The sequence below is a fragment of the Falco biarmicus genome, chromosome 7 (assembly GCF_023638135.1).
Source record: "Falco biarmicus isolate bFalBia1 chromosome 7, bFalBia1.pri, whole genome shotgun sequence".
NCBI lineage: Eukaryota > Metazoa > Chordata > Aves > Falconiformes > Falconidae > Falco > Falco biarmicus.
In genome coordinates, this window is record NC_079294.1 from 71,161,313 (window position 1) to 71,186,829 (window position 25,517).

Consider the following 25,517-nt stretch of genomic DNA (forward strand, 5'->3'; position numbering starts at 1 on the left):
CGGCCAATAGGGGAGGGTGAGGTGGGTGGGATCAAAGCGCTGATTGGTCGCAGGGATGACGGGCATGCGATGTGTTCAATGAGCGTTCGGGGCTCCCCCCCTGCGCGGGGAGGGGCGGGATTTCCCGGGGAACAGAGAAGCGGGCAGCGCTCCGCCGCGGCGGCCGAGAGACGGTTACTCCATCTTACCCCCCCCTCCTCCGCCAACCCCCCCCCCCCCCCCCCCCCGCCCGGGGCCCCGGCGCCGCCCCCGCCCGCCCCCCTCCCCCTCCGGGAGGAGTGGCGCGGGGACCCCCCCCCCCCCAACCTCACCGCGCCGGGGACAGCCCGCCCCCGCCGCCCGCCTGGGAGCGGCCCCGCCGCCCCCTGACCCTGAGGGAAACTCGGCTGCTGCCAGGGCCCGCTTCGAGGTACGGGGTTGCGCGGGGAGCCGGAGGGGGGCGGCGGAGGGGAGGTCGCCAGGCCCGGTGCCGGCCCCCTCCGGCGATCCGTAGGGGGCGGGGCCTGGCGCCGGTGCCGCGCGCGCTGGCGGGGGGGCGGGAGGGGGGCGGCGGCGGCGGACGGTGGCCCCGGGGGGAGGAGGTAGGTGGCGGTGGGGGGCGGTCGGTACCCGCGGCGCGGCTCCCCGGGGCAGCCTCGGCCCACACGGGCGGCCAAGCGTCCTGCCGGGCCGCCCCGCCCCGCCGTGCGCCAGGGGGTGTCCCGGCCCCGGCATGGCGGGAGCGGCGGGCGGAGCGTGCGGCCGCCGCTGGGCGCGCTGCGAGGCGGGCGCCTCCCTCCGCCCCTCCTCCCGCCCTCCGCCCGGTGCCGCTCCCGGGCTGCGGCGGGACCGCCCCCCGCCAGCCCGCTCCCGCATTGCACGCCCCCGGTACCGGCCGCATTGCGCGCTGGGCCCCTCCCCCGGGGCTCCCCGCGGCGGGAGTCGGGGGGGGGCGCTCCGGTGCCCGCCCGAACTTCCCGGGGAAGTTGCCGGTGGAAGCGTTTTGCCGCTCGGGGGCCGCCTCGCACCGGAGCGCCCCCGGTGCGGTGTCCCGGCTGGGCGGCGCGGCCCCGCCGAGGAGGGGTCGGTGCGGTGCGCAGCTCCCGCGCGCAGCCCGGGCCCCCCTCGCCCGCACCGATTTGGGGGCGTTTTTAAGAGCGAGCTGCCATCCCTTCTCCCAGCTCCCCTCCCTGCGTGTGCCTTGAACTTCCAGCCCCGCGCTTCCCATTCCCGCCCCCGTTTTAATTTCTCACGCTCTCCTACATCCATAGAAACTCCTTCGGGTTTTTTCCTGGCGTGGGGTTCACGGAGCTTTAAAAACACGGGCGCGCTCGCTGCCCACTGAGCTAAACACCGTCTTCTCTGCCTTTCCCTGGCCCAGGTTCAGAGTCAGTTTTAATAGTCGTTATTTGCGCAAAGAAACGCGTGTGTCCGATGGATGGGGCCACCTCCCAGGAAAAAAAAGACGCTTAATTGGACCACTAAAACGGTGCAAAACCAAAAAATAATGTCTTTAAAATAGCGCCTTGAGCTGAGTAATCAGCTGTATTACTGATTTTTAATCTGTCCAGAGGAATCAAAACCAGTTTGATGTGCTAAAGCCTAGCTTAAGGGTGACCTGACACCTTGTGTTTCTTTCCTAACTTGTCACTTTTTATATTCATCGGTCGCGTTAAAAAGTGTGGGGTCAGTGAACAACTGGGAAGTGCCCAGCTTATTGCAGTACATACAGCTCTTATCTGGACTTCAGTCCTCCGGTCCTAACTTGTAATTCTGTTTTTAAATACAGTTTCAAAGGGGTATACAATGTTCTAAAATATCGTGCTGCTAATACTACGTAATAAAATGGCGCCTTATGGTAATACAGTGATTTTAAAGCACCTGTAAAATTCCTTCATCATATGAAAGTGCTGTGGCAACCTAGTGTCAGCCTGTGCCAGATGTCCAGGAGCAGAAAAGCACTTTTTGAGGCCTTTTCTTCCCTGCCTGGCTGAAGTTAGCAGTTTTTCAGGCCAGCATGCTCTTTGCAAAAAGGACACTGCGCTTTCTTACCCCAAAGCGTCTCGTCCTCGTCCCTCCCACCCACTGCTTCTGGTTAAGACACACAGTTGCAGCGTGAATTTCTTTGAAAAGCTTCAATGTGGTCATTCACCCAATTTAGTAGTAATTTGCTAAAGTTTGGGGAAACTCTAGGTGACTTAGACTTACGTTTGCAAACAGGGTGGGGAAGGGGGATGCTCTCCCCGCCGCCCCAGCCCGGATTGCCGGGGGAGCCCTCCGCGCAGGCTCCTGGCACGTGTGGGTCTTGGAGCCGGGAGCATCGCGTTGGAATTGGCAGGCGGATCATTTACGTTTCCAGGATTTATGAATCGTTTTCTGTCCAGATTGCTGTTCTGGTCTTCTCCGGCGTTGGAAAGCTTTTATGGCTGTTAAAGCTGGAACAGAAAAGAGAGCCCCGTAATAGCTGTCATTTCAGCCTGGTGGGCAGGGGGTGTGCTTTTGGGGACACGCTGCATTTTTCCAACTCCTGTGGGGTCTTGCCTCTTTTTATTAAAAAGAAGAAAAAAAAAGAAGACCAAAAAAACACCTTTAAAATATTCTCTCCATGCACGGGGAAGGTGTACTCAGGAACTGGGCAGAATGATGCTAACTTCTGTAGTGAGTGTAAAGCTCAGTTTGGATCAGCTCTTCACGGTGGGATTTAACCCCCAGGCCGTTTGCTGCCATGGCAAAGCAGGGCTCAGTGCCTTACCAACTTGTTGCCCATCAGATGGAGATAAGTGGGGTTTATTCGTGTCCCATCTGCCTTGGGGCAAGCGCTGGCACCTAATCCGCAGGCTGTCACCATGTCACCTTGCAGAAAACTCTCCTAACTGCTCCTAAAGCTTTGCATAATGCTTTTCCAGTGCCCTTTTCTTTGGGATGTTTCTTGTTTCCTCTTGGAGTGGCTCTCTGGTCACAGATGTGCCTCTCTGCATAGCACCCCTCTGTAATGGGGCTGAGGGCTTATTCCTGTGTTACAGGCAAGGGATCCAGGCTGCGCGGCACCGCGCAAAAAATGTACCAGCGATTGCTGAATGAGCTGGGTCATGTTCTGGAAGTCGTGCGGCTGGGTTAGTGCACAGACAGACAGCAGTGCTGCTGGAACCTGAGCCGGCTGCTTTCTAGCAGGCACCGTGATATATGGCATTGAAATCCTACGGGGGACTTGTCCTGCAGGACATCAGTGACGGCTCTGGGGTCCGGAGCCGTAGCTGAGACTTAACGCTTGATGCTCCTCTTGTTTTGAGTCCATTCTCCCTCAAAAGGAAGCCTTTTAAGAAGCCCCCCCACACGTTAAACACATCATCTGCAGCTATGCGCTTTCCCTGCCCTTATTCAGACAGGCCCTAGCTCTACATGGACAGAAATCCTCTCTAGTGGCACTTTTACAACTTGGTGAAGATGGTGTTTACCCACAGGCGTGTTGTGTTTCCAACAGGTGCTGAGGCAGCAGAGCTTCCTGATTTGCTTTCTTCCTATTCTCTGTTTGCCTCTTTTCTTTTTGCTTTTGATTGTGACACCTATTTGAACAGCTAATCTCTTAATGCCAGAAGACCCTGCTTGTCCGATCAGAAAACCCAAAATAAAAAAATGCAGATTTTTGAGATCTTATTTGGTAAACAGTTGGGGAGTGGAGCTGCCATGGGAGAGGCGGTTTTGTGAGGGAAGAGGAGAGTACCAGACCTCTCTTGCCTCCGTGGCTCCCGCAGAGTGGCAGGCAGGAGGGAGCCGAGTGTGAGGAGGGAGCCGTGCGGTGCTCTGCCAGCTGAATCCAGCCCTGTCCTCGCTTTGTTCCTTCTCTTTCTGTGTCAGCGCTGCTGGTCCTCTCCTCTCCGCGCTCCACTTACATTTATCGGTCCCACTGGCTTATGCGAGGCAGATGGATGGGGAAATCCTCTGATGAAGTTGGCAGAGTAGAATTGCCTAATTTTGGGGGTGTTACTGAGATGCAACGTACCTTTTTGTAATTATTTTTTTTTCTTGCTTTACCAGCCAAGGCTCCTGTGCGTATTTGTGGTATGTCTGCCTCATGCACCCTACCTGTAGCACTAATCAAAGCTGGTGAGCTGGGGGGGTGGCATGGGAGGTGAAGCTCAGAGGTGTGTTCCTACACAGTGTCCTTCCCCTGCGAAGGAGAACGCTAAAAACCGCAGAAAAGAGAAGTGGGGGGAACAAAAAAAGTAGTTTTCATTCACCTGTAGGCAGAATGTAGTGTACTCTAACTGAAGCCAAAAGATAGTTGGGGTAGAAATGATGCTGGGGAAAGGGGATGCAGGTCTCTGTGGACTGCACAGAGCAGGACTTGGTCTGTTCAGTTATTGCCAAGCTCTCATACGTGCCTTGGGTTAATGATTTTAACAAAGGAAAGTACCTGAAGTTTGTCATTTGCTTTCAGTCTTGTGCAGTCCTTGCTGTGTTTTGGGAACTTTTTTGTTTGTTTTTTTTTCCACCTTCAAATGAAGAGCACAGATGATGCAGTTTGAATTGGGGCTTTCTAAATCTTGTTGTTAAAGCTCATAAGGGTATGCCAGAGGTGTGTGCTACATTTCTGAGAAGACAAAGTAAGCGTAGTACTTCTCGTAACGTCACCACAGTGGAGGCCAAATACCCAATACAAGTCTCTGATGCTGCCGATTGCAATTGTGTATTTATCCTTGAAATACCTTTCCGCGTTGGCTGGGCTTTGCCATCAGCAAGGGTGCTGAGAGAAATCAGTTGTCACTGAGGGTGGAAATGGGTAGAACCGCCCCTTTGAGCAGCAGGCTTCGGCTAAATCACTTTAAAATGACACGTCTAGTTTTGGGGGTTTCATTAGTGTCTTTCTTTATCAGTCATGTGGTGTGCTGTAGGAGGGGTAGGACTTGCTGCACAACGGATCTCTCCGGCTTTTGAATGGAGGACGTCCTTGGGAGATGCCAAGTCAAGATCAGCAGGACCTCAGTGAGGAAGTGAATGCACCTAGGGAGCATGCAGCGTCGTGTTTTCTTCGGCAAGATGCAGACCAGTTTCTGCTCTGGTGCTGGTTTGCTCGCCCCGCAGTGCTTTCCCCTCTCTGCAGAGTTTCGGTAGTGGTGGATGCACAGAGTTAAGATCAACTAGTCTTCCTCTAGGTGCAGCAGAGTATCGAGATCATTGCTCTGCTTGGATTAAAAAAGCTTGTGTATTAGTAATCTTTGTTAAGTGGTGGTCTGCCGTGAGCCACTCCTACACTGTGGATGCAGACCGTAGGAGCTTAGCGAAGTGTTATCTAGGAAGATTGACTAAATGCTGTTGACTATTGCCTATAATATTGACACTCTCTATCTGTCTCGGCTTTAATATGAATTTTTAAAGTTGAAGCAGGTACAGTGCTTGGATAGAAGCAGAGTGCAAGCTCAGTTAGTGAAGGTGAGGGCAATTTAGGGGGGAAAAAAACTACAGGAGCTTTAATTTTCACTAAACGGAAGTTTTAGTGTTGACCATACAGCAAACTAGGTAGGTTTCTGGAAGATTGCTCGCTCAGTCTGTGAGAATCAGGAGCTTCAAAAACTGAGGTTCATGCTGCTGACTTATATGCGGTGGTGTATCCTCGGTGCTACTGTGATTCCCACGGCCTCACAGGGCTGAGATGTTTGGTGGCTCCATGGGGAGGAGGCTTTTCGGTCAGTCTAAGGTGGCATTTTAATCCTGATAAGGGCACATGAGTCTTCCAGCCATCTTCTGTCCTCAGATGGCCTCTGCTTTAAAGGTTGGCGAGTCCGTCGGCAGCGACAAGTGCGGAATGTCGCTTTGTGAAGTGAGGTGCAGGCGTGGGGTACTTGGCAGCCACCGCGCCACATACACACCACGGCCGTCTGCCTACTGTACCTATGTGCACACACGCACACCTTGTCGCAGGCAGCGCGTTAAGCCTGCTGGAACTGTTTTGCTTCTTTATAGGAAGTCACACATGAATTTTTTTTTTTGAGAACGTTCCTGCTTTGTGGATATCGCGTGTACGTGTCTGAAGCCAGCAGCTCTCGGTTGCTTCCGTGGGGAAGGAGAGCTGTCGCACCATTGAAAGGGTAAGGGGCGACCCAGCCTGGGAGAGCAAAAGAAAGCGGAAGGGCTGGCTGGGGATGCCAGTGTTTAGAGCAGAAGGGTATCCAAGTTGGTGAGTGGGTTATAAATAGATGCCACCAAAGCTTGCCCAGACTTTACTCATGCAGTCAGCCATTGTCATGCAAAATCCTGGCTAGCTCTGCTGGGGGATGATGGTGCGTGGCCAGATTTGCCAGCATTGCTCAGTTTAGTCCCAGCCCTATTAGCATAAAACTGTGAGTTTTTACAAAGCTGAATATGGGCTGTGCTTGAGGGGAGCAGCTCCAAGTTAACCTGCCCAGCTCTTCATTTGTCAACAGAGACCAGCTGAAGGAAAACACAACCAGTGCAGGCACCGCTAGCAAAACGAACTCCTGGAGGGTGCTCCTCTGCCATCTGAGTGTGTGCTGGACATCAGAACTACTTTGGATTTTTAACTTGTAAATAAGATCCAGTTAGCAAGCTTTCTCCTTTACTTGGAGTGAGGAGTCCTGCTCTGCCTCCGCTGGCTGCCTCCTACCTGCCAGGTGCTTTGGGGACCTGATAAGGGACTGTTCTGAGAGGTTAAACTTGAAGAGCAACTTCAAAAACAAATGAAGTCATCTTCCTTCTTGTCCTACCCCCTGCAAGTGGGACACTAATAGAGAGAGGGACACAGAGGGAAAAACACTTCATTGCACAAAGCCCGCATTTGCAAGCCCACCTTGATCTATCCTGAACCTCTGTCCCGCCGGTTCCTGTTTACACATTTGGTGTGCACTGAGATACTGTGAATGATCTTTGGGTTATTTGGTTAGTGACGGATTTAGACTGTGAAGAGCTGCCCTGACTTGGTAGATGAGGATTGGTTTAGTTAGCTGTTGTACCATTATTCTGGGGGAACGTGGTTCCCTCTTGTTTATCCCTGTCCACGTTAGCAATGGATGTGTTTAACTGCACCGGAGCTGGAAAGGACTTGCTTTGGAGGGGTCCTGATGAATTAGAGGCAGAAGAGGATGGATTTTACTCTGTTCTCTTGTCCTTCAAATTCCTTAATAGGATGCATATGTTTTTGAGCACCCAGTGCTTTGATGAACAGCAGATAACATCTCAAAAATGGCAATAGCTACCAATGCATAGAAAACAACACTGGAATTTGCTTGCAGAAAAGAGTAGGTGAGTAGTTCAATCAAACAGAGCGAAGAATCTGTGGCGCTTTTTAGAGCCGGGACAGTGGCAAAATGACCTGTCAGATTTGAAGTGAGATGAAGCTGCGCAGAGACAACTTGGAGTAGGGCAGGAACACACTTGCGTGTTGGAGAAGAAAAATACCGGAGAGTAAATGGGAGAGCTGCTGATCAGCGCTCGCTGGCATCCCTGGCAGGCAAACAGGGCACCAGCCGCAGTGCCTGCTAGCTCTGCTCCCGTTTGCACTCTTCAGCTTGGTACTGATGCTGGGGCCAGCGTGCTGGGAGGACCATGGTTGTGTGGCTCACAGTATCCAAAATACTCCTGGTGTAGTGGATCTGCAGGTGTCACTGAGGTTACACGTCTTATGCATATGAAACAGAGAACGCTTTACTTCAGGGCTTTGTAAGTGATTTCAAAATCTGATTACGCATCCTGCTTTTTGCCTCCTCCTTCCCCCTTCCTCCCACATTTTTAAAGCATCTCTCACAGCTGGCTGTCATCCTACCTGGACTGCCCAGGAGGGTTTTTTTCTGCTTTCAACATAGGTTACTTTATCCAGGCTGTGTGTAGGTAACGCACCCTCCCCCCAGTCTTTTGTGCTCACATACTGCACTCTGGGAGCTTTGCATTGCTCAGGGGGGGTGTGTCTGCTTAACACACCCATGCTAGCAACATCCTTTAAGTGAGACTAAAGAAATTGTTAATTCTAAGCGGAGTATTTTATTTCCAATGATAAGGCTGTATTTTTTGTGATAAGCCACAATTGCATATTTTATGCAGAAAGTTGAATCTTAATTCCACTTTCCTATCCCGAGATATCAGTAACCTAAATGAATAGACAGAAACTTGCCCTACCTGCTCTTGGTGAACTTAGCGTCCGTGGCACTGGCAGGGAGCGATGAATCAATTGCATTTGTTAATTGGTCTGTTTTTAACAGGTTTTGTTGTGCTTCCCGAGCATGAGTTCAGAATGAAGCGGCGATTGGATGAGCAGGAGTCACCCGTGTATGCGTCGCAGCAGAGACGTATCACCAGCAGCACCGAAGCTTTTCAACACCAGCACCGCGTGCTTGCCCCGGCGCCTCCAGTGTATGAGGCGGTTTCGGAGACCATGCAGTCTGCCACGGGGATTCAGTACTCGGTAACTCCCAGCTACCAGGTATGTGCACTCGTCCCTTAGCTGCATCTCAGCTGTGGTCCTGCTGCGTGACCAGCCAGCACGGTGGTGTTTCTCAGTAGAGTTCTGTATTTGAGACAAGGTTTTGTTTTAGTAACCAGGAATTCCTCGAGAAAAACTAAGATGGGACGACGTGCTTATCATACATCTCATTTTAAGCAATTGCTGTAGGACCATCAGCTTGATTCGTGTTCAGAGCCACCTGAACAAATGTGGTGTGACTTGGATTTTTTGAGTGTGATTCTTGAAATTATTCTCTCAGATCATGGTCTCTGAATCCTAGAGGCAAGTGTGTAAGGGCTTTTTCTCCATTTTTCTTTTTGTCACCAGGAAAAAGTTTGTTCTTATGGTTGCACTGTCACAGACATAGGGTATCTTAGGTGATCTTAAGCTTAACAGACTGGATCGAATCAGAATTTAGATTGAAGACTTTCAGCAAAATTGAAATCTTCCAGAAGACACTACCCCAGAGTCATTGGGTGGCACTCTTCCCTCTGTTGCCTCCTTTGCAAGGAGCTGTCAGCTGGGGAGAGGAAAAAAAAATGCACTTTAAGAGTGCACTGGAGATACCGACCAGGGAAAGGCTGTTCCTGTGTTACTTGTCTTCGCCGTGTTTTTGGCATGTTGTGTCTTCCATGCTTGTGTTGCTGGTGAGTTGCTCTCCCTGTCTGGTGCCTAATTTTAAACACAGCATTTTTTTCTTGTGCAGAAGGGATGTTCGTGCTGATAGTAGCAGCCGCAGAGCTGAGGAGCCTGCAGGCAGACACTTGCAGGGACTGGAAGAGGGTGTGTTTATGCTGGCAGTCCTTCCTGAAAAGAACTTGGATGGACCAGCAAGCAAATCATTTCTTGTTCATGAGGAGGATTTAAAAAAGTGTATCTCATCTAAAAGAGGGTTGAATGGAAAACTCCAGTTTGTGTAAAATGAAAAGTAATTCACTTTAAAAAATGTTTTTAGAGGCTATTTTAATGGATTTTCCAAATTGAAACTCTTCTGGCTTAATGTGTGAAGGAGACCTGAAAAGAGTGTGCCTTCTGTTCCTTTCCCTGTTTTTCTAGGGGAGACACCAAGCTGGGCTTTCCCTGAGTCTGCTGGTGCCAGAGCACCACAATTTGACTGCCAGTACCCAAACTGAATGGCGAGAGTGTAGAGGCTCGTGAAGATTAGTTCATTCAGATGATTGCTTGTGATGTGTCATAGAGAAAAGAGACTGACACTGTCAGGCTAAAAATTCCATTTTATGCTCTTTTTGCAGGTCTTTATGTGAGTTTTAGTGACTAGACAGCCAGTGAGTCTGCAGGCTGGAGAGAACCTGTCTTAGTAACGTGTTCGCGGGGAGGGCTCTCCTGTGTTTGGAGCATGGCATGAGTGTTGTCTTGTTTTTAGGTCTCTCTGCATCCTCATTGAAGAAAACAAAAGATATTTTTTTGAGTAACATTGTTAGCAGTCATCGTTAAAGGTCAAACTGACTGCTCTGCTTCCTTAAAATTTTACTTGTATACCTGGGTCTGGGAAGGCTGACCTTGTTCTCTGCCCATGTAGCGAGCGGAGGCGGCCGCAAAGCCACAGCCGTACGTGACGTCCTCTCTGCCTTGCCAGGTGTCAGCCGTGCCGCAGAGCTCGGGCAGCCATGGGCCAGCCATCGCAGCCGTCCACAGCAGCCACCACCACACCGCGCCGGTGCAGCCGCACGGGAGCCAGGTGGTGCAGAGCCACACTCACCCCACGCCGCCGGCCGTGCCCGTCCAGGGGCAGCAGCAGTTCCAGAGGCTCAAGGTAATGCTGAGCGTTGCTGCCTGAAGTCAACTAACCCCTGCTTAAATCCTTGGCAGCTGGGGGCCTTTTTTGCTTTGGTGCGTAGGGGAGACCTCCCTGCAAAGCCAGCTGGTGACCTCCTAAGGGCTTTCTTGACAAGGCTTAGATGCTTCTCCTGTTTAGAAGACCCTTGCATCTGGAAAGGGACTTTTTTCTGCTGAAATTCTGTCGTTTTCAAATGCCGTAATAGAAAATGGGCTTGCCAGGGAAAGATTAGGGGCAGGAAGGAAAAGGAAGAAGTATTGCTCAGAGTATTTGGATGAATGGGTTAAATTACCAAAACATTTGGTGCTTTTCTGAACACATGGCATATGTGGGTGGTTGCGTGGGAGTAATTTGGGAGTAAGGAAGGCACTATTCTGGGATTATGTGCTGTAAAATCCTCCAAAAAAGAGAAAACTCCACCAAAAATAACCCATTTAAGTAGCTACATTTGGTTCAGCTCTAGCGAGAAGGCACATATATATGAATCGATGCCTATTTCTTAGCCTCTTCCAAATATGCTGCAAGTCTTCCAGTTTTGGTGGAACCCACTGCCTCGTGGGATGAAAGGCCCTTCCTTCTGCTGAATGGGGGACACTTGTTTCTAGAGACCGCTGAAAATGGTTTCAAAACGTGTGGCTCTTTCTCCCAGTGAAACTGATGGCACGTCCTCTGCTGATACAAGACTGGGGCTATGCTTGGTGGTCTTTCTTCCTTTGCTGTCATTTAATTTCAGAAAAAAGAGAGGTCCTGTGCGTAGCTCTTGCAGCTGATGAGTGTGTGGCCTGGCTGTCGGAGGCAGTAGGGACCCAGAGCTCTCGCTTTAGGCTGTGGCTGTTTGTCCAGTACATCTGAAAATTGGATATTGGTACATGAACGGTTCATAAACTTCTTGCTGTTTGAGGTGTAAAACAATTTACCGCCTGCTGTTGCCATTTTTGAAATCCTTATGTGTCGAACTGAAATGTCTGGCTTTTTGAAAAAAGTGCAAGTGTGTACCTGGCAGACATCGACTACGCTGAATATGTCATTTCCACTTTCTGCTTATTCTTAGACTTCCATAATAATTTCCACATAGGAATGCAGGAAAAATACTCAGTCTTGTTCTGTTTATCCTAGCAGTCACTTCAGTGATGGTAAATTTGGAGTATGTTGGGTTTTTCTTTTTCTTTCTCTGAGTAATTCTGCTGATCTGTGTTGCTTTTTTTTTTTCCTTTTTGTTTCTTTTTGGTACAGTTTTATCTTGTGAGCCAGGAGTGGGGAGTGAGTATCTCTTATTCATATGGTGCTGGTAGTATACTAACCAGGCTCATGATCTTTTTGCTCCTTAATTCTCTGCCCAGGCTCAGGGCTAACAGCTGTGTTTTCGAATAGTGCCTGTTTTGCAGAACAATGGGAGGTGAAATGAAGTCTTCTCTGCTAACATAACCTGTCTGGTTTGTCACCAGGTGGAGGATGCATTGTCTTATCTTGACCAGGTGAAGCTGCAGTTTGGTAGCCAGCCACAAGTCTACAATGACTTCTTGGATATTATGAAGGAATTTAAATCTCAAAGGTAACAAGCTGCATTTTGCCCTCTTCCTTCCAGGTTAGAAAGAGTGTATGTGGGCGCAGGAGCACAGAGCAGGAGCTAAATTCTGTCCTTCCCTGTGCAGAGTAACACAACTTTCAAAGCAGTTGTGTGCTTTCTTTTCTGAGAGGCATCCCTTCATTTATACTAAATTGCTGCTTAGAGTGGGAGTTCACAAGTTCAGCCTTGATAGCTGATTCATCTGGCTGTCTGGTTGTCTGCCTATTAATAATGGTCAGACTTGGGACTAGATCTCATAGATACAAAATGCTGTCTGGGCTAATAAAACAATTCTAATGTCATTCTTAAGTTTGGTGGTGTATTTATAGGAATCAGTTTTGCATTGTTTCATAGATATATAGATATATAGAGGTGATAAAGTAAAAAAAAATAATGGAAAATTCGGAATTGGAGAACATGGTGTACCACTGAGAGGGTCTTAGAGGATCGTGACACTTTGTTGTTATTCCTTCTCCAGTATCGACACTCCAGGAGTGATCAGCCGTGTATCGCAGCTCTTCAAGGGCCACCCAGACTTGATCATGGGTTTCAACACCTTCTTGCCACCTGGTTACAAGATTGAGGTGCAGACGAACGATATGGTGAATGTGACAACACCGGGGCAGGTTCACCAGATCCCCACTCATGGCTTGCAGCCCCAACCGCAGCCCCAGCCACAGCATCAGTCACAGCCTTCAGCGCAATCAACCCCAACACCAGCACAGCCAGCGCCGCAGCCACCACCTGCCAAAATCAGTAAGGTGAGAGGCTTTGAATGACGTACATCCATAACATGGGGATCCCGCTGCCTCCTGCTGAAACTGCTAGGGAGCAAAAAAGGAACTTCCACACTGCTTTTTATAGTATTTGTGAACCTGCATGCGTTGTGCTTCTACTGCTGGATTTGTTTCTCCTTTTCAGACTTCAAGATGCATGCTAGCTGATTTGACAATAATTCAAATAAGCCACCTTAAGGCTTTGGAAAAGCCTTGTTGCTTTCAGTGGGGAACTGAAAGGTACTCGGAGCATCTGGTAAAATGTACATGGGTTATTCAGGGAATGATCTAGCAGCCCCAGGAAAAAGGTCCCTGAAATGCATTTGGCTTTGCAAGAAGGGCTTCCTAGTTAAAGCACTGGGCACCTGTTGAACTGCCTGCTTTTTTTGCACATTGCCTCAGAACAACTGAAGCTCCAAGAAGTTCCCCATAAAACAGAGGCTGTGGTAAAGATGTTGCTCTTGGTGTGAAAGCGTGTGTGTCTCAAATGCGGGGAGCAATTAAGTCGGAAGAGCATGTCTAGTTATGTGGTAGTTTCTGCATTGCTTGAAGTCTTGCTTTCAGGTTGGACCATTTTTTGTTAAAGGGTATAGTTCAGCCATCAGCTGGATGGGTGCAGGAACTGGCGAAATCTCAAGTGCAAGAGTTCAGGCAAGATGACTGTGATAGTGCCTTTAGGTGCTGGTTTGCGAGCCTGAAACAGAGACCTTTCAATGGTAAAGGGAATTTGACTCTGCTTTAGGTGTAATCCAGATGCTACTGTTCAACAAATGTGTTTTATGTGATTGGAAGCAGAATAGGGTAATAGGCATTCAGGGAGCTTACTCTAGATAAAATTTCGTGTACTTTAGCCTCAAAATGCAGAAAGATTTGAGACCCTTAGGGAGGGAAAGAATCCCCAGAGTTTCAAGGGTTAATCTTTTAAACTGTACAGGATTTTTAAAATGTGACAATTAGAAGATCCTGGATGAGCACTGGTGGGACTTGCAACCTCCTGTTCAGGAATGGCAAACAAAAATGGGCTGAAAGATTTGCAAAGCTGAAAACTGCAAAGCTAAGGCATCCCAGAATTAACTTACCTATGCCAGTTTTCAAGACTTTTTTTCAAAGAACTAGTACATGCTGTAGGTGAAGAGGCAGCGGTCTTTCTCATCACCACGGGCTAAGTGGTTTTCTCCCCATCAACCTGCAAAAAGTTGAACTATTTTTGCTGAAACTTGAAAATGAACCTGTGGAACATGCTAGTTAATGAGGTGAGATTTCCTTATTAGAGAGCTAAAGCTGTAGGTAAGCAAGGCAGGGTCTTGTAATAGGATGCTTCTGGCCATCCTGAGACGGTTATCTGCACTGTCAGTCGTGAAAACTGTGTGGTGCAAGTTTGAAGTTTGGAAGGTGCCTCCTCAAAACTGCTGCTAAATTTTCCTGTGGCTGTTGGGTGTCTGTTAAAAAAGAATAATCAAAATAATTACTCTGAGAGCCTTATCTGCCTCTTCTTTGTCTCATTGTTGAAAGAAATTCCAGTTTTCCCTTGCTGTTGCTTTTATGTGCCCCAGAATTCTTCACTAGGGGCAAAATAACTTGCAATGTTGGAGCAAGCCATACCTGTGCATGTTGCCTCTGTAAAATTTTCTGAGATGGTATATGTCTCTTATCAGGTTTCAGTCAAAGGTAGTTAGCAAGGAGAATCAACTCTTAATAGCAGCAGTTTTAATAGTCTGGGTGTTCTGTCTTCCTGAGGAAGTCAGGGTCTCTACTGGCACACTAAGTATTTATCTGTTTATTTGCTCTTGGATAATAGTTTTCTGCTTACTCTACCTGTATTTGTGCTTCTGTTAATCTTTAAAACCCAGCTCTGACTGTGGAATAGTACTTCTTGATTTTGACTCTTAACAGCAGTTTCTGTTTAGACAACCACTAGGAAATTGTTCAGTTTATGAAAAGATATTGTTAAAATTCTTTAGACCTGCAAAAGTAATAATTGTTTACTAGCAGTTTAAAGAGACCATTCTTTTAAGGAAGTGCAGCAAAAAGTCATCCAGGGCCAGTGTATGGGAAGAGGTGGTTTGACTGGATGTGGTAGCAGGAGATTGTCCGCTTGGTGTGATCCAGGGAGATACCTCTGTTGAATCCATGTTGTTCCACTGTTGGCATCAGATACAGTTACGTGCTGGGTTGTTTCGTCTGGATGTGGTCCGTAAGGGGAATAAAAGTACCTTTATTGCAAACACAAAGGAATCTGCTGATTTCTAACGTGGCTTCTTTTCTTCTTAGCCATCACAGTTGCAGGCACATACTCCCGCCAGCCAGCAAACTCCCCCGATTCCACCATACGCATCACCACGTTCGCCACCGGTCCAACCTCACACGCCTGTGACAATCTCTCTGGGAACCACACCATCCCTGCAGAACAATCAGCCTGTTGAGTTTAATCATGCCATCAACTATGTTAACAAGATCAAGAATCGGTTCCAGGGACAGCCAGACATCTACAAAGCCTTCCTGGAGATCCTCCATACATATCAGGTGAGTGTTAACAACGCAGATTTGAGTATGTGTATGGTTTTTTTCTCTTTCTCTGCCATGGGGAGTTATCTGTGTCCGTCCAAGACATGCATTTTGGTCTTTTTGCTGGATTAGCACTGGCCAGCAAGCTAAGCAGAATTCTTGCAGGTTAGAAGATTACGTAGCAGCATGAAATAAGAGATTTCATCTGTCATCTTTTGTTTGCAAGTGTCTGAAATGCCTTTTTAAAAATAGCATTTGACATTTTTTCATGAGGGTCAGGAAGAGACAACATGGCTGTAGTACTATGTTAAAAAGTAAAGAAACCGCTTCCTTGATCAGTCTCCTACTAGTCCAGGGCCAGTTGGGCATTTAATATGTGTAGGTACATATCAATAGTATGATTCGTTACATAAGGTGCTGAGATCTTTGCTGTTCCAATCTTTATATCACCGAGGGTTTATTTTTTTTCTTTGTCACTTCAATAGTTTGTGTGTCCTTTCTTCTGACACTTCTCCTCTTTCCCGTGACAGAAGGAGCAGCGTAACGCCAAGGAGGCAGGAGGTAACTACACGCCGGCTTTGACAGAGCAGGAGGTGTATGCGCAGGTGGCGCGTCTCTTCAAGAACCAGGAGGATCTGCTCTCCGAGTTCGGGCAGTTCCTGCCTGATGCCAACAGCTCTGTGGTGAGTTGTTTGGGAGACAGGCTGGAACAGAAATACCTAGCGGAAAACTGTTCTGTATGTAGCCAGAGTTCAGAAAAATGTGCTTTTGCTGTTTGTTTCTTGGGGTTTTTTTGGAGTGATCTTTTACTGAGTGTGGGAATGGGATCAGGGTGATAGACTGTGCTTTCTGGCCATAACTAGTCTTAAATGCAATCCCTTTGCCTAAAAGGATTGTTCTAAGACTGCAATAACTGCAGTAAAATACATCGGTCACCTAGAGCTAGGAGGAGCAGGCAGATTTTTTTGCCTGGGTGTGTGGAACTCAGCTCTAATGGTCTTATGGGTTTGTCTCTAAATAAGCTGTTAAGTAAGACAACTGCAGAGAAAGTGGAATCGGTAAGAAATGATCATGGTGGCACGGTGAAGAAGCCACAGCTCAACAACAAACAGCAAAGACCCAACCAGAATGGCTGTCAGATCCGACGGCACTCGGGAACTGGAGCAACCCCTCCGGTGAAGGTAAGAGCGTGTGCTGCTCGTTCAGCAGCCCTGTTTTTCCCAGGAGGCTGAGGCAGAGAGGGATGTGTTTTACGAATCTCTGTGATTTTTGCAGCACAGGCTGCAGCTTTAGAACACGGGAACTAATGCTTGCCTTTAAAGGAAACTTGTTTTGAAGTCCTTGTTTCTAAGTGCAAGGCTTTGTCTCCGATTTTCACAAACCAGTGGTCTTGCCTGTACCTGAGGGTAGTAATAGTTACTCTACTGGCTTGGGAAAAACAGGGCTTTCCCCACTTTATTAGGATGCTGCGGAATGCGTAGGGGTAGTTTGATTGGTGAATAAAGCAGTGTTTGTGGGGTGTGGCTGCAAAAGTCTTGGTAAAGTTGCAAAAGAAATTTGTCCAAAATTTGTTTCTAGCGATGTTTCCAAGGCACGTGGGAAGATAAGCAGAGGAAAAGATAAAGGTGTGCCTGAAAGCTTTGTTGTAGTAGAACTTGGAGCAGACGCAGCAGAATCGTGTTTGCTCATCTTTCCTATGATAAACCTTATGATACAATGATGAATGATTATTCTCTTAGCAAAGTTTGCCCTTTTCAAATGACGCACGTTTTGAGAGAGCAGGGCTTTGTAGCGTAATAAAAATTGTCCTGTGGCCAGGTGGCTTAGTGGTTGTGCGTTAAGGCTAAGTTTGCCTGCTTTATTTGAAGGTGGTGTATCTTGCTTTGTGATAAAAAGAATTAGCAGGCATAATGGTAGCATTTAAACCCAGTGATCTACTTCCCCTTCTGCCCTTTCTCCTCCCCTTCAAATAAAGGGCAGCAAAATAAAACCTGTTTTGGAGGCAGCTTTTGGCATTTCCGAGGATGTAGAGTGCAGTGCTAGTATGGGAACAATAAAGGATCTTGCAGTGGAATGCAAGAGAGAGAAAGAGTTAATGATAATTTTAGGAAGGTGTTAGACTTAAAGAACCAGGTGAGCCATGGGAAAAAAACCCCTTGATTTATTTTGGTAATTTTGCAGTCTAGTTAGAAATAGGAGATACACTATAGTGTTTCAGTCAACTAGTTACACGAAAGGATGCAACAATGTATTAAAAATATTTGGAGTTCTATGCTACTGATTAACCTTTGGTAGATTAACTTGTGACATACCCTTTCATGCAAGTTTCTTTCCAAAGAAAGCCACCTTTCTTTTACTTGAAAGCAAATGGTGGGGTCAGGAAGCTGAAACCCTCGTAGGACAGATAATCAAAATATGGGAAGTTGCTCTGCTGAACAGCCCTTTTTTTTTTTTTTTTTTTTTTTTTTTCTCCTTGCCTTTCTTTTCTTTGTTAACAGAAGAAACCGAAGCTGCTGGGTTTAAAAGACCAGTCTTTGGCGGAAGCCAGCAAACATGGTGTGGGGACAGAATCTCTCTTCTTTGAGAAGGTGAGAAGCGAGAGTCAGAGCAAGCAGTCTCGCGTCATTGATTTATGTTCTTGGCATGTATACATCCGGATTTTTATCACAGTGAAGTATGTGAGATATCAGGGCGGTGTAACATTTGTCAGCTTGACCTCAGACGTATCATACAACCTCTAAGTCAAATTCGTTTAATTTTTTTAAAAGACTGGTAATCTTTTTTCACGTGGATATTTGTGTCTTTTCCCCAAAGGTCGTTCTGCAGCTTTTCATTTGCTGCTCATGCAGTTTGTTTGGAGGAAAGGGAATTTTTTTCCTGTAATGCACACTCCAGGTTTTTCTCACCTTTATGAAATCGCCATACCACCAATGATGTGTGTGACATGTCTTGCTGTGTTGGCACAGCTTGCTGCACCCATCCGCAACCAGCTGCCTGCAGTGTGGGAGCTCAGTTTACAAAGCAGCTGATTCATGTCCACGTTGGGTTTTGTGTTTTTGTTTTTGGTTTGGGGTTTTTTTTTTCCTTGAGAGATGAATCTAACTAATTGCACAGTTGTTACCTGTTGCTGGTTTACCACACAGAACAAATGAAGGATATGTGGGATGTTTCCAAGTGGTACCTTGGTGTCTTCCCTAAGATGTCCTTATATTTCCTTATGGCTCAGAGGGGAGTATATAGTGAACTTAAACAAGCCTTTTAAGTAATATTCATGTGCCGGTGAAAGTCTTGGTTGCTCCCTGATGATGTGGTGCATTTAGCAGCATGCTGTAGACCAGTTAATGGTAACTGGGAACCAATCTATTTCTCGGAGGATGTGTAGGTGTGAACATGAGTAAACCTAGAAATCCCTGATGTAGAATTATAACTGTAATGACAAATATCTTAATGATGATAGATCTCAGTCTGATGCGTAGATGCTAACTGTTCTCCTGGGAAAGGTAATGGTGTTGGGATGAATCGTTTGGTTTCCTTGTACTGTGAAGATAAGAGTTACAGAAGCTGGCTTACCTGTGATAACCTAAGCTGTAACATGGGCAGAGGCTGGAGCGGTGCTACCCAGGGCACAGGTCTCTTACCCCTGATCCTTACTTGCAGTATTCTCCAGTGTTAGAAGGCAGCCTGGTGCATTTGTAGTGCTGCAGTTATGACTGACACTGTGATTCCAGCATTTCATAGTCCAGCTGCTAGGAAGTTCTTTGTGGGATTTCATTCTTCACTTGGAACTCCTTTCTTCAGAGTGATGCGCTCTGGGTGCTGATGTCGCAGGGCATACGCAGCACAGAGGTGGCTCATGTCAGTATCTGTTTGTCTGGCCCTGTGTATGGAGCCAGTGACCCTCTGTTCAACTCAAAGATTTGCCTCCTCATTCCATGCGTAATCTCCGTGCGTCGGTGGGAAGCACAGTGTTGAGTCCAGGTCTCCTGGACAGCTTGTTCTCACCCTGACTGCAATTGTTTGCCTCTTTTTTCTTCTCTCTGTAAGGTCCGCAAAGCTCTGCGTAGCACAGAAGCATACGAAAACTTCCTTCGCTGCCTGGTCATTTTCAACCAGGAGGTGATCTCCCGGGCTGAGCTCGTGCAGCTGGTTTCTCCATTCCTGGGGTAAGTGGAGCACATTTCCTTACACGAAGTGAGAAGTTTAATCTGCTGGGTCTGTTTCTGTTGTGAAGCCAGGGAAGAAACAGTAATTTTTGTGGTCGTTCAGGGGAACGTATCTGGTGTGGTGGCGTGGTATGGAGGGGGACGGCTGCTCTGGGAGCCAGGCGGTGGTTCGTGGGGCCACAAAGTACATCTGAGATGGAGTCGCCCTGTGCTGCCCACTTCCTGGGCTGTTGGTTGGCTCGACTTGTAGCTGGATAGCCTGCCGCTGCTTAATTGTCTGTCTGTTCCGTGGCTGCATGAGTTGCCTCTGTGGCAGTGCGTTCTCTCATCTCCTGTTCCCTCCAGCTCGGCCCAAGTGTCATGAATGTACGTGGTAAGGTGCCACATGCTGCCGTGTGGGCAGGAAGATGCTGGTAGTGCTTGGAAGCCCTTCAGTGGCTGATAGTGTGCAGGGGCCACGTGCTTTAGGCTTTCAGACTTTTCCTTCATTGGAGCAGGTCAATACAGGCTCTGCTTCAGTTTTCTTTCCAACTTCATGCTCTTCTGCACTGCCCTTTTCTATTCCTTAGCCAAGAGGAGGTAAGAGGGGAGCTCCTAGCTATGTCTTGGCAGGCAGGCAGCATTCAAGAGCAGTGCCGGTATTGCTTGCTGTATTTGTTCCTTCTTCAGAAGAGCAAACAATTATTTAGCAGTCTGTTGTTGCAGTCTCTTGCTCTGGAATCGCAGATTATTTCATTTGGGAAAAGATTGTGTAATTACATAGAAAATGTCCCCTAAAAAAAGAGTGCTGATATAAACTCAACTAAAATTTCCAGAAAGCAAAAAGCAGCTGAATTTTGTCGTGAAGCCAAACCCGATAAGGAATACTATAGTTTAAACAGGAATTATGACTGCCATAATTGCCAGTAGTATACAGAACAACTCTGTATTAATCTGCTAAAACCAACTGATACCGTTTCATCAACTTTGGGCAGCAAGTTTAATGTTCCTTCTTCCTATGAGTTGAGTTCCTGATTCCAAGGGAGAAGGCAATAGCAACGTAAATTGGGTTCAGGACCCCATTACACTATCTGCTGTGCAAAGAAGCTGCCCCAGTGAGCCTCCAGTCTCTCCATAGCTCCACTGGAATTAGTCAGGCGTCAGCAGGATGCTACCTTTAGCTAGGAAAGGTGAAATATTCAACAAAAAATTCTGGATTTCTCCCATCTACTCTCTGTGCTTCTAGCTATAAGGGTGAATATCTGTACTGGGAAAGGTATAATACAATTTTCTTATTCTGGAGTTGGACATTATCTTCTGTCATGTAATGAAAAAGCAATAAATGAGCAGTGATTCAATTAGCCTCAGTAACAGGTTCAATTCCTCATGTAGCTGGAGAGTTGCATGAGATAAGAGGGGTTGAACAGATGCGCTATTTTAGACTAATAAATTCTTCAGAAAACTTTTCTCCGCAAGCAGGCGAACTTGGGCCTTGCAAGCGAAGGCTTCTTCATCATTTGTGCTGGTCAGTGTAGTCTGGGGAGGCAGCACTGCTTGAAATGATTGCTCAGCACTGAAACCTTTTACTGTGTAGTTACAGAATTGCTTTTTAGTTTCTTATTGCTGCTTTTGGAAAGGCAAGGTCTGTTTTAAGGTTAAGAATGTTGGCAGACAATTAGGAATCTGGTCTGGGTTCGCTGCAGGGGTAGTTTAGGAGAGCCAAATGTGACCCTGCAGCGAAAGCTTTGGCTGCTGCTCCTTGCTTGCCGCCTGTCTCACGGGGTCTGCACCCACCAGGCATGTGGAGGATGTATGGGTGCTTGTCTGCGTATCCCTGGCAATACGAGAAGGTAATCCTAAAGCACCGTAGTTGCACTGAGAACAGTCTGCCACCTGACCAACAAACAGGTTCTCGCTTCCCGTTTGATCAGGCTCTGTGGGAGTGGGATTGAGCAGAGTGTCCTCTCTCACTAGACTGATAGTTCAGAGGGTTGTCTTGGACACTGTCTATAGCAATCGATTCTAGCCTCGGCATCGCAGCTCAGTGCTGTTTGATTTTCTACTTAGCTAGTGTTTCACTTTATTTTATTTTTAGGAAATTCCCAGAGCTGTTCACTTGGTTTAAAAACTTTCTGGGATATAAAGAGTCTGTTCACATGGAGACATATCCGAAGGAACGGGCTACCGAGGGGATTGCCATGGAGATAGACTATGCCTCCTGTAAAAGACTGGGCTCCAGCTACCGAGCCTTACCCAAGAGCTACCAGCAACCCAAGTGCACGGGGCGGACTCCGCTGTGTAAAGAGGTAAGGTGCTCTCAGATGGGAATTGCATGACAGAGGAAGGCTCTTCCCAGCCTTATTGATGGAGCAAGGGCAAGCGGAACAGAAGAAAAGAATGGGGACTTTATTTTGTACCCCTGCTCTGTGCTGAGAAGTTTCCTGGGGGTGTCGGGGCACATCTGCTCCTGTGCAGCAGGGTTGTGCTGCTGCCTGCACCCCAGAGCTGGTGCTGGGCATGGAGCTGGGGCCAGGCAGCTGCCTGGTTAGCACTGATCCAGCACTGAGCCGTGCCGCTCCTGCACCCGGGCGTGTGCGGGCATACCATCCTGGCTCAGGATCATCGTGGTACATGTCTGAGCCTGAGGTGAGCACACCCTGAGGTGTTCCTTGTGGCAAGTGAGCACTTGGCAATCCTGCAAACATCTGGAGCATGTCCAGAAGCTGTAGCACAGGGTAAGGCGTCAGTCTAGGAATGGGTTATGCTGGGAGCTGGCTGGTAGGTGCAATACCCACGTGGCTTTGATGGTTGGCATCAGCTCTTCTCCAGTGGTGCTTGTGAGGGGGTTGCATGAAGCGTGAGAGAGCAGCTGGAAACAAAACACAACAAATACTTGTGGTGTTCGACTACTTCAAGATAACATAAGGGCATTATATATGTATGATGTTTTACGTAGCATAACCTGTGAAAAGAACACTACAATTACAAACTTAAGCACTCTAAGTAGGGAATGACAGAACTAGTTTTCTCTATGGTCTTAATGTGATCTCAGGGGTCTTTTCAAGGTGGCATGTAATTCAAGATTGTTGCTACCTTTTAACCCAAATTCCCACTTAATCTTCTTTCAGAGTTGTGTCTAGTCCAGCTTTGAAAGAAAATCACATTTTCTGTAGACAGGTTCTCCCACATATCCCTCACATGCTTCTTTTTTCCATCTGAAATGCTAAGAAGACCTCTTGTCTTTGGAAATGGTGTGTTGCTTTGGGAAACCAGCTCCCTACAGGGATCCAGCCTTCTTGGTCAAGAGTCAGAGCTGGTCTCCCAACGAGGTCCTGCAGGATCAGATATACTCATTGAGTCCTTTAATGTGTTCTAATGACCTTTTGATCAAAGTGGGGTTGGTTCTGGCTGATCCTGTTCCTTCACTGGTGTTGAAGGTAATGTTTTGGAGGTGAGTGAGCTTGCTGAAGGCCAGTTAATGAACGTGTCTCTTAAGAGCGTTCACTGGAGGAGGGGAGAGCCCCCGAAATCCCTTCCCTGGGTGGCTGCAGTCAACAGTGGCACACGCAACACGTAGTGAGTAGGTTGCCCTTCGGGAGCATCGTGGGTTTTGGGTCCTTACGCTCCTTGAGAGATGAGGAGAACAAATGTGGGTGACCAAGTCACGCAGTTAGGTGGTGGTGATAGGCGTTCAGCTGAAGTGCCAGCAGAATATTGAAAATAACCTGGGCAAAAGGCAATTGCAGTTGTGTAATCTAAGTCTTGACATGTCTCTCAAAAGTGTCTTGTGTGATGTATTTACAGACTTTTCTTCCTGTGAAATCTAATGACTCGTTGTTTAGGCTTTGGGTTTATGAAAACTGGGCCTGACTTTCAAGACTGCCTGCCAAAATCCTTGTTTGTTTGCCTTTGGCCTCTTTGAGGTTTTTTTGAGTGTTCTGTTCCTGTTTTGGAAGTGGTTAAAGCTGCAGGTGCTCAGCTGCTTTGTCAGGAAAGGTGTTGCTGGTGTATGGATTTATACTCCCGATTAGCCTTACTTGGAGGCAGAAACCACGTGCTGTCTAACAGTCACGTCTCGCGTGATGACCACCCGGCGTTGTCGATGGTGAATCACACACATGGTAGACCAGCTGGTTGCAGTTGACTAATCCAAAGTAACAGAAAAGTTCCTTTCACCTTTATTTTTCTCTTCCCTTCCAAGTTTTTTTCTCATAGCTCCAGCTAATGAATTTTTCAGACTGCCTGGATGTTTTGGTTCTGGCTGTTTGGAGTTGTCCTGTGAATGTTGGGCTTTGGAAGGGGCACATGGTTTTCCGACTGGGGAGTTAGATCCTCCCATCAGAAGCCTGGCCTCAGAGCTGGCCGTGTATGACCCTCTCAGAAGACTGACCATGACTCTCGTCTCCCCTGTCTTCCTCGAAGGTTTTGAATGACACCTGGGTCTCCTTTCCGTCCTGGTCTGAAGACTCCACATTTGTGAGCTCCAAGAAGACACAATATGAAGAGCACATCTACAGGTGTGAGGATGAGCGTTTCGAGGTAAATTATTTCTCCTTGATCTGTGTCTCTGAAAGCTTGGGGTTCTGTGAACAGTTAATGATCTTGATATAATTATACCTTTAATACTGCTTCTTAGAATCTATTTTTATTGTGTCTGTCACCCGGGTTTTTTTGGCATAAAAGTTTATGTTCTTTTAATGCAAGAAGCAGCGGCTGCATAATCACGTCTTGCTCCAAGCTACCACCCCTGCCCTTCAGTTTTTGTGTAGAGCATTTCATTCACATTGCTCCAGATGAAATTGTTCGATGGCCAGTACATAATACATTTTTCCTATTCTTACTGCCCACGTAGCGCATGAGAACATGTGTTCCCCTGTAATAATCTGAAAAGTGATACGTGCAAGATGTTAACTGATTGACATCTTGACTTGAAGTGGAACTTCACTTGGCAATTACCCATATACGCTCAGGTTCGGCACGTCCTTTTGTAGAGTAACTATCAGTTGTATTCTATCCCCAGGTGGAAAATGTAATTTCTGAACGGTATCATTCTAGTAGCCTTTAAATTCTTATGCAGTATTATCTAGGAAGCGAATAAAATATAATTGGATTATTTTAGAGCAGCCAAATATGGATACCACTGCTCAAGTACATCTTGTTAAGCATGCATGGCTTCGTGTTTCATGTCGCTTAAATGTTAGCCTCTGTGTAGTATCATGTTTTGCCTATTCAATGATGGCTAATGCACCGTTCCCTTCAGTTGGATGTTGTCTTGGAGACCAACCTGGCAACGATTCGCGTCCTTGAGGCAATCCAAAAGAAACTCTCGCGCTTGTCTGCTGAGGAGCAGGCCAAATTCCGGCTGGACAACACTCTGGGTGGCACTTCGGAGGTGATCCACCGCAAGGCTCTCCAGAGGATATATGCCGACAAAGCAGCTGACATCATTGATGGACTTCGGAAGAACCCATCCGTGGCTGTTCCCATTGTACTGAAGAGGTACTGACTGCTCTAGCACCCTCCCCTGGGGGCTCTGCCAAAGGATAGCGCATCATACGTGATCCAGATTTATGTAAAAGTAGCTAATTGCTGCCCCTAAAGGGTGTGACCTCCACCAGGCTGTAAATTAAGAAATGCTTTTATGTTTGGTCAGTTGCTGTATTTCGTAATAATCGCCTAGAAAGAGGGAATTGCCCTTCTGAAACAAAACCCTCCAGCTCACCTGGAGGGATGTAGAGCTTTTGTTGTCTCCTCTTTAAACCTGGTTTCTCCCCTGGTGTCAGCATTGTGTGTAAGGTGAGGAAACTGTGCTGTGTGGATTGTTCTAGGGCTAAATTTGATCCCTTTCCAAATCCTGTGGCTGTACATGCCTGTGGGCTCAGATTGCAGTGGCTGTGCTACCCTCAGATTCCCAGCCTGGTTTCTGTTGTGAACCTCCCCTTCCTCGGTCAAGAAAAGGGAGTGGATTCTGCAACTCCTTGGGGAAGCTCAAGGAAGAGTGTAAGCAGGTGATACTCTTCCCTGACCACTTCTCATCTCTGTGGGATTGTTGGTCCTGTTTCTCAGGGCTCTGGGAGCTGGGGGTAACAGCCTTGCCCAGGGTAACTGCTAGGTCACAGTTTTGCTACCTGGCTGCAAGGACACTCTTCCTGGGAGCTGGCTCTTGAGCTGCATCAGGGCTGCTTTGCTTGAGATCCTGAGCTAGGGCTCAGTGGTCCATTCCCAGGAAGCTTAGGTGTCCGTGCTGCAAGGCAATAACTTTGTTAATCGTCCAAACTAAGCTGCCCATTTCAGCAGC

At 47.6% G+C, this 25,517-nt stretch overlaps 1 protein-coding gene across 4 annotated transcripts in view; it reads left to right on the forward strand.

Annotated features, from left to right (window-relative positions):
• Positions 1–263: 263 nt before the first annotated feature.
• Positions 264–25,517, forward strand: part of SIN3A (SIN3 transcription regulator family member A) — a 34,889-nt gene continuing 9,635 nt past the window's right edge. Inside the window, exons 1-13 of one of the 4 annotated variants that reach the window (XM_056345233.1) lie at positions 264–416; positions 8,190–8,410; positions 10,029–10,205; positions 11,675–11,781; positions 12,275–12,557; positions 14,844–15,095; positions 15,608–15,760; positions 16,100–16,258; positions 17,576–17,665; positions 19,122–19,240; positions 21,315–21,525; positions 23,642–23,758; positions 24,480–24,718. In XM_056345233.1, the coding sequence (XP_056201208.1) occupies positions 8,222–8,410; positions 10,029–10,205; positions 11,675–11,781; positions 12,275–12,557; positions 14,844–15,095; positions 15,608–15,760; positions 16,100–16,258; positions 17,576–17,665; positions 19,122–19,240; positions 21,315–21,525; positions 23,642–23,758; positions 24,480–24,718 (2,096 nt within the window). In that variant the 5' untranslated portion in view covers positions 264–416; positions 8,190–8,221. Of the gene's footprint in view, positions 417–2,542; positions 7,244–8,189; positions 8,411–10,028; positions 10,206–11,674; positions 11,782–12,274; positions 12,558–14,843; positions 15,096–15,607; positions 15,761–16,099; positions 16,259–17,575; positions 17,666–19,121; positions 19,241–21,314; positions 21,526–23,641; positions 23,759–24,479; positions 24,719–25,517 lie in introns of those variants that run through there. The other 3 variants (XM_056345237.1, XM_056345234.1, XM_056345235.1) reach the window with 3 other exon arrangements.